Genomic DNA, 8,807 nt, shown 5'->3' on the forward strand with positions numbered 1-8,807 from the left:
CTCTTCCGAAAAAGAATTCTATGCCTAAGAGGTCTAGGCACACATGACATTCCTAACTTTACTTTCAAAATCTCTGAAGAACAGATAGTCAGACCCCCTCTTGCTTCTTATTCAGTGGTGCCTTTAACTTTCATTATAAATATATTCTCTAATCCATTTCACCATGAAAAAGACTATGCAGATTTGTTGATTGTGTAACAAAAAGAGAAGATGAGAACCTCAGTTTATTTCCATTAGAGCAATTATTTAATCATCCAATCATCTCTGTCTAGGATAATTATATTGACAGACTTTCTCTCAGAGTTCTGAATTAACAACAAAGAATTCAGATCCTCTAACACTCTCTAGAAAAACAGATAGAAAAAAAGCGGTTAACCAGGTAATGCCTTTAAAGATCATAACTAGCAGTGGTGAGCAGATCACGGTATGGCACTAGTTTGAATTGAATAACAGCAACTTTTCTCTTGATCAGCATCAGATACAGAAACATGAGAGCCAGGGCTGGGCATTAGACAGACGGTGGCACAAACACGCAGTGCAAAGACAGAAGAGAAGCAATAGCCACTTGTGATTAGATCTTTTCAAGGAATTCTAGAGATGTACTTTAATGATCTGAACACTTTTCATAAATTCAGTTCTTTTAAAGGTGCACGTACCTCATCTTAGAGGAAACTCATCTCATCCATTCTACCCTGGCTTAAGGCCTCATGAAATTAGCACACCCCTTCTTGGCACAGCACAAAATATTTGGTAACTATTTATGGAGTTTACGAAATTCTTGCTCCGACACTGAGGAAGAAACTTTAATTAAAATGATATGCAGATTATGGCACAATGAACATACTTAAGACATTAAACACTCCCGGTGGGAGGCAGAATGACATTACATTTTTATGAAGACAAACGTAAGTTTGCTTAAATAGTTTCCTTACTATGTTCAGAGAAACCCAGCACATCCTTCAACGACTAAGGTAAGCATCACACTATCATACAACAGAGCTCTCTGGCTTAAACAGATGAATATGAGCAAGCAAAGTAAGAACAAAAAAGACATTATCCCTAAAGATTTCAGAAAATGATATTTGGAAAGATAAGTGACTGTACAGTCTAAATCTATGCAAACACACACATGCGCGCGCGCGCGCACACACACACACACACACACACACACACACACGCACACACACACACACACCACCCCCAGCCAGCTGTAAATCAAGAGAGAGATAAACTTACCGGAGCAAATATCACCATACACATTTACAAAAGAATTGATAATCCAACTTCCCTCTCCTGAAAGAAAGTGGAGGCTCTCATACTAAAGATCAAGCTTCTCTGTCCACAGCACGAGCCACTGGTCCCTCTTTTTATGAAGCAAAGGAGGAGAACAAGGAAGTCACTGAGGAGGGCAAGTGAGGCGTTACACCAATCAGGCAGCAGCTTCTGCCTTATTTGCAGAGAGATGGCAAAACGGTCATATTACTAGACAGTGACAACCCACAGCCGAAGTACAGGAACCTGATACTTCCCCCTGGTGAAAGGCTGCCTGGCTTTTTGGGAGGTGGTTACCATCCCACACTTGGCTCTTTGCTCCCAACTGCAAGGGCAGGCCCGGCTGCTTTGAGCAGGCCAGCTGCATCACCCAGGGAGCACCATCTCCCCCTTGTCTGCGAGCCCCCTCCTCCCTCCACCCAGTGCTTAAAAACAAACTGGGAAATCAAAAGGAGCTGGAAATTTGTGTGTCCAGGGTGCGTGGGGGAAGTGGTGGTTTTAGAAAATCCTTATGAATAGATTTGCATAGATTAAGGAGATGTGTATACGTTTGCTTAGAAAAAAATTGCCCTCGTTTTTATGGAAATGCCTGGATGCGATGCCTGATGCCCATTTGGGAAATTCATACACTACCCATAAATAACCACTAAGGTGATGGTACCTGAAGACAGGCTTTCCGGGCTCTGGCAACTGGGGAAGGGACGAATTATGACTCGGTTGCTTACTTGTCCCAGGAGTGTGACTTAGTCTCCCCAGCCAAATCTGAAAAGCGAAAAGGCTTCAGTGTGACCTGGGTCTGCTTTGTCGACAAATGGGCCTCTCTAGAGGGAGATGAGCTTGACAAGTTCAAGGGGCTGAAAGCATGGCATCCTGAGGCAGCACGATTTGGAGGGATTGGCACTGAATTCATGGACAGGGTGCCCACAGGTGAGACACTCTCCACACGCTGGCTTCCTAAGGACCCCTTCTCTCTGAGGTCTACACCACAGCAAAGGAGGAAGAAACCCGCATGCCTCTTCCCTTCACATTCGCCATCAGGAGCCCACTCGGAACAGGAACAGTGTTAGGATGGCCCAGGCATCTCTGCTTTATCTTTTGTGTGGTCGGTGATGGCCCGACGGAAACTCACCTCAGCTGGCCAGCCTTTTTATTGGTGGTTGCTAATTTGGACTCTGCCCTGAGCGTTTCTTTGGGTCCCTCTCTCTGTCTCTGTCTCACATACACAACAGCACGGCAACAGCAGTCATTACCATCACAGCTCCCTCCTCCCTCTCCCCCTCCAAACACACGGTAACAACTCAAGGGACGTCGGGAACCAAACAAACAAACCAAACCTGATGAGGAGTCAGGCCACCCGGGTTCCAGCCCCAGCCTTCCACTGACTCGTCCTGTGACTTGGGAAGTACCTTAAGGTCTCCGAGCCTCAGTTTGTCTTCTGTGAAATGGGTACACTAACACCTCATAGAGCTGCTGGTGGAGGGGAGGGGAACAGATGAAAAATGGCTAAGGCTTTCAATGCACGTACAACCTGGGTTCAGCATCCTGCAGCCGTCTGTTTCCTCCTCCCCCTCCTGTGATGTGCCTGTTCCTCACATATCACCCTCCAGGAGACTCTTGAAAGTTTCAACCTGTACGTGGTCCCTTTGCAATTCTGATTGGAATCTCCTTCCCCCCACACTCTCACCTCCACTCTCCCCACTGCCACTCTTCACCTGCCAGTTGAAAGATCACTGCATTTCAAGGAGAGAAGTTACTCAGGGGAGTAAATTAAGCAAATGAACCCAGTTGAAGCAAGAAAAAAAAAAGAAAAGGCTGAGAACCACCAGGAAGTTCCATTAGCTCTCAGTAGGCATTTGTGGAATAAATGAATGAAAGACTGACTGAAGGAATCGGGTCCCTGTGCTAAAGGCCACAGTTCCTGCCAGGCAGCTGGTGACCCGCAGTGTTAGAGCCGAGTTAAAGCGATGCAGTTCCAGCCACACACCTGCAGGGAAGAAGCACTCTTAACAGTTTCTTCAGGGTGGAGAGTGAGTCACTCTTATCAGGGTTTTGAATATTAAGAGACCCATTTCCACTAAAAGAAGTTTTGAATTCCATATAATGATGCCAAACATGTCTTGAATATTTGTCTGTGTCAGGTACTAGTCTAAGTTTTTTGTTTGTTTGTTTGTTTGTACAAGTGTGTTATCCTATGTGGGCCTCAGAGAACCAAGAAAAGTTATGATTTTCATTCCGGTTTACTGAAGAGGAAACCCAAGAGCCAAAGAGTTAAGTAACTTATCCAAAGGCACACAGTCAACAACGGGTAAAGCCAAGATTGGAACTCAGTTGGATGCCAGGCGCCAAGCCATTAGCCTCTCTGTTCTAGATGTCACGTTGCGGCATTTACATTTTTATTTACTCAGCCTCCAGGGTGGGCATGATCCACATACGGCTCCACGGACCCTGGCGTAACTCCACAGCTCCTGCCACTGCTTGGATTCACCCCACAGAGACTGGGAGGCCCAACTGTAGATAGGGGGCCTACCAAGTTGCCACAGTCCCCGCCCGGGGTCTGCTGCATTCTGTGTGGACTTGACCTTATTTAAGCCCCTGGAAGACGGGAGGTGTGAGGCTCAGTCTCAGGATTGCCAGTGGCCTGCTCAGTGACCCTGGGCGTGTCCCTTCATTTGTCCATCTTTCAGGTTTTCTCATGTTAAATGGAAGGGTTTCCACTGAGTGATCTCTAAAGGGCTTGTGGGCTCAACTTTGACCAGATAAGGTTCTAAGACTAACGGTAGGATTCTATTCTGTCGCTGGGGTCCGCTCTTCCTGCCTCCTATTTTGTCCCAGATAAAGCGTCCACATTCTCTCCGGCTCCCCGCCACCCTCTCCCTTCCTTCATCTCTCACCTGGGCCACTGTGATAGACCCCCTGCAGACCTCCCTGCCTTCACTCTTATCCCGATAAAGCATTCTCTATATGTTATCCAGATTGAGCTATTTAGAATATAAATTAGATCATATCACTCGTCTGAGAAAAATAATTTCCGTCATTGTCCAGTAGGTTGCATGTAAAACTCAAACTCTTTACTGTGTCTCCAAAGCCTTATGCGACCTGGCTCCCATCTGCCTTTTTGTTTTTAATCTAATTCCAACCCTCTTCCTCCCTACTCTTCAGCCACACTAGCCTTTTACACCTTTGCACTCGCTATTTCTTCTGCCTGGAACATTCTTTCCTCAGATCTTTGCCTGCTCTCTTCCTTTGTCACTGGATCCTTAGTTCTATTGTCCACTCTTTAGAGGGTCCTTGTTCCCTGACCACCAGACCTAAAAACACTCTCTCCATTCTCTCCGCTCCCCGCCACCCTCTCCCTTCCTTCATCTCTCACCTGGGCCACTGTGATAGACCCCCTGCAGACCTCCCTGCCTTCACTCTTATCCCGATAAAGCATTCTCTATATGTTATCCAGATTGAGCTATTTAGAATATAAATTAGATCATATCACTCGTCTGAGAAAAATAATTTCCGTCATTGTCCAGTAGGTTGCATGTAAAACTCAAACTCTTTACTGTGTCTCCAAAGCCTTATGCGACCTGGCTCCCATCTGCCTTTTTGTTTTTAATCTAATTCCAACCCTCTTCCTCCCTACTCTTCAGCCACACTAGCCTTTTACACCTTTGCACTCGCTATTTCTTCTGCCTGGAACATTCTTTCCTCAGATCTTTGCCTGCTCTCTTCCTTTGTCACTGGATCCTTAGTTCTATTGTCCACTCTTTAGAGGGTCCTTGTTCCCTGACCACCAGACCTAAAAACACTCTCTCTCTCCCCAGTCACTCTCTTTCATGTTACCTTGTATTTTGTTGTTGTGGTCGCAGTGCTGCTGGTGGTGGTGGTGATGGTGATGGTGATGGTGATGGTGATAGTGTGTGTGTGTGTGTGTGTGAGATGTGGGTTTTTTGTACCTCTTATTGCCTTTTTGTTCTTGTTTACTTGTCTGTTTAATTATCTTCTTTCACTAGGAGATAACTTCTGGGAAAGTAGGAAGTCTGTTTGTTTTGCGTAACACTGTAACCTCCGTGTCTAAGAGAATGCTTGGCACTTAGTAGATGCTTAATAACGTCTCATGAATGAATCCATCAGTCAACATGAGAACAAGTTAGGCTTGAGACAGAGGAAAAGAAACCTGCTTCTCAAAAGACCTTAGACTTGAAATGCAGCACAGGTGAACAAAGGTGATTGACTGACTCATACTGATGGACACAGACTGTACTTCCTCATTCAGGGAACCTTCTTGAAAGGCTACAGATTTCTGTATCATGTTGATTTAAGTGGAGGCTGTGTCAAAGACAGTGGAGAGCTCCTTTTGTAAACCATATGCATCAGGTGTTCTATAGAAGCTTGGGTGCCCAGGGTTCAGTTTATCTAGGCCCACACAGATATTTGGATATTTGAATACCTGACGGTAAGTTTGTCATCAAAGAGCAAATAGTCCTGTCAGTCAGCCACTGATACTGTCCTGACTTCCATTCTAGCAGACAGTTCAGAAAGTCGGCTACCACTGTGTAACATGCCATTAGAACTGACATGAATAAAGCAATATGCCATTGTTTGATGGTTCTTGTTTGGAAAAAATGATACTAGCATTGTCACTACTGCCTTCAAAATAACATTTACCCATTATTAGACTATTAAAAATAGTACAGTGTTCTCTGAGTCGGGTTTTTATAGAGAAGGTTAAATAGATGAAAATAATCTGTGATTCTCTGAAAACATCATCAGCAATGCTAATTTCCAATATGGTCAGATTTTCAACTCTGATCTTTCAACTGAGTGTGGCCTTCAGACAACTTCAAATGAATTTTTTTTCTAAACTGAAATGCTTGTCTCCCCTTTGGTGGACACACCTCCTGGTAAATGCAACAGCTCCTTTCCCTTACAGCTTCAGTTTCCAAACATCTGGTTTCTCACCAGGAGTCCTTTCAGGCCTGTCTGCTTCAGGTTGGGACGGTGGGAGGTCTAGCTTTCTAAGCATTTAGCAAACACTGAAAGGAAAATTGCAGCGCCATGAGGATCTCTCTCTCCATTGCTGCAGGGGGAGGAAGGTATCCAAGACAAGAAGATTACTCTGGCCACACTAATAAATGACTGAGGGCATTAGCTAAGTTTCTTCCATTTTGCTCCCCAAACAGTTTCAACTCTTTCAAGCTACAGTAATGAGAGGACTTATATTTAATCTACTATGGAACAACCTTGAAATCTTTAATGGTGCCTTCCTTACTCTGACTGCAAACAGCTCCTGGCAGGAATAAAAGGCCATTGATTCTGACGTGGACAGGTTAGTAGGGTCAGGGCAGAACTTTCTAGACCTCTTGTTATTTATTTCTCTGGAGGGAGAAAGAGGGTTTTCCTCCAACTCTGTCTCTTTTCTTTTTCAAAGACCTAATGAGATAAAGTAATATCAATAACATTTGAACATTTATTAGGTTATTAGCTTTCCTCAGGAGAGTTCAAGGCTGGCAGACAGAAGCTGAACACAGAGAAGTTTGTGGAAACAAGAGAAACTAAGACATATAATGGAACAAGGTTTGAGGAGTATTTGGGTATTGGGGTGGAAACACAGCCCTGCCTAGGAGGACAAGGGAGACAATGATAACGAACATAGCAAATGAAGCAGACAGAGAAAACATTATGCTTACCAAAGGAGAAAGGCGGGGGAGGGATGAATTAGGAGTTTGGGATGAACAGATACAACTATATATAAGCTAGATAACCAACAAGGACCTACCGTAGAGCACAGGGAGCTATAGTCAATATCTTATAATAACCTATAATGGAAAAGAACCTGCATAAGAACATATATATAACTGAATCACTTTACTGTAGACCTTAAACATTGTAAATCAACTATACTTCAATAAAAAATGATAAAATTTAAAACGAAAACCAAAAAATACCCCAGCAAGTGAAAAATGTTTGACAAATTCTCTGAAAACTGTGAGTCTAAGCAGGATCATACCTTATCCATCTCTGTACCCACCAAAGCAAAGTGCCTGACACAGAGCAGCCAAGCAAAGATGATTCGCTGAATGCGGGAGGACAGAAGGATTGGGGGTAAGTTATGTATGGTGAAGTGCATGACAACCTTTCGGGCAGACACTGTGCTGCACAGCTTCTATTTGTCCCTCCAGTTCCCCTTTCCCCCACTGCTCTGTGTCCCAGGCTGACCTAACTGGACCACATGAATGAGCTCCCGTCTCCTGAGGCATCCCAGTGGAGGCACAGCCAATGGGAAGTAATGCCAGGAGGTCTGAGGCCAAGAGGAGACTGAAGCCTGGGTACTTATTCTCTCAGTCCCTCCTGATGGGTTTCTAAGTGGGGTCCGTCCCTCTAGCAAAGGCCACACGTGCTGTGAAGTTGCCTTCTCCACACACTTTGTCTCTCTTTCTGTCTCTCTGCCCTCCCCCGCTTGATCCTTTGGACCTGCGGGGGTAACAGCTCGTCTCAGTTGCTATCCTTAAGGTGCTGCATGGGCACCATCCCTTTTTGCTTTACTTAAGTCTTCCCTACTCCTTTTTAATAAGTCCCCTCCCCTTAAAAAAAAACACAAAAACTCCCCTTAATCACCCAGTTTGAGTGTGCCAGCTCTTTCCTACCTGGAGCCTGACTACACAAACAGGTGGATCTGAGTTCCAGTTCTGTCCCTTACTCCATGTAGAGTCTTTTCACTCACCATCACCTATAAGATCGAGTACTTGTAAACTGCTGCATGCAGAGTGTTAAGTACAGAGCAAACGCACAGCATCTAACAAGGTGGGGACAGTTATACTCTTGATAGTGATACTCTCTGCCAGGTTCTGTTTGCTTTATAGAGATGATGCCTGGCTGTTTCATTTCTCCTTTAGAGGGAAGAGACTGTCAGGTTTTGGAAAGAAAAGGACAGCCCATGCCTTGTTCAGAAAGACTTAACATATTTTCCTCAACTATGAGGGAGTTATATGAATGACACTGAGGCATAAGGCTTAAAGTAAATAAGTATTTGTTGAAAATGGTTTTGAATGTTGACATTTCTGAATATTCATAGTATATACATGGGTCCATGTACTCGGTCTACAGAGCAGGTCTTTGGAGACTTGCTTCCTTCTGACACTGCATGGACGGCAGTCTAGGGATTCCCCAATATCCATCCATGATCTCCTGGACCGCAGGCAATAACTCCAGAACTATTATAAACTGGGTAATTTCTGCTTTCATCCCTGCTCTAATTAAATATTTCAAGCCAATGGAGGGATTGAGTACCTTTAGAAACTCTCTAGAGATCTCAGAAAAACTAACTCTGGAGAGAAGGGGACTCAGGTTTTATATATCACAGCTAAAGCCTACTCGGGGCTCATGATTTCAATAGGGAAGAACAATCCTCAAATCCACGAGAACTTTGTTATTCTCCCACAATGAAAGGACAGTCACTCATTAGTCTAAAATTTCAGTTCAGCAATTGTTCATGGAATGAATGCTATATGTCAGGCATGTGCTAAGTTCGGTGGATTCAGTGGTGA

General features: G+C 44.4%; 1 protein-coding gene across 2 annotated transcripts in view; it reads right to left on the bottom strand.

Moving 5' to 3' along the window:
• SYNPR (synaptoporin) overlaps positions 1–1,622 on the bottom strand; it is a 158,467-nt gene extending 156,845 nt beyond the window's left edge. Inside the window, exon 1 of one of the 2 annotated variants that reach the window (XM_007445680.1) lies at positions 1,237–1,622. In XM_007445680.1, coding sequence (XP_007445742.1) covers positions 1,237–1,260 — 24 coding nt within the window. In that variant the 5' untranslated portion in view covers positions 1,261–1,622. The remainder of the gene's footprint in view (positions 1–1,236) is intronic. The other variant, XM_007445679.1, reaches the window with a different exon arrangement.
• Between the last annotated feature and the right edge of the window lie 7,185 nt (positions 1,623–8,807).

The sequence above is a fragment of the Lipotes vexillifer genome, unplaced genomic scaffold (assembly GCF_000442215.2).
Source record: "Lipotes vexillifer unplaced genomic scaffold, Lipotes_vexillifer_v1.1 scaffold239, whole genome shotgun sequence".
NCBI classification, from domain to species: domain Eukaryota; kingdom Metazoa; phylum Chordata; class Mammalia; order Artiodactyla; family Lipotidae; genus Lipotes; species Lipotes vexillifer.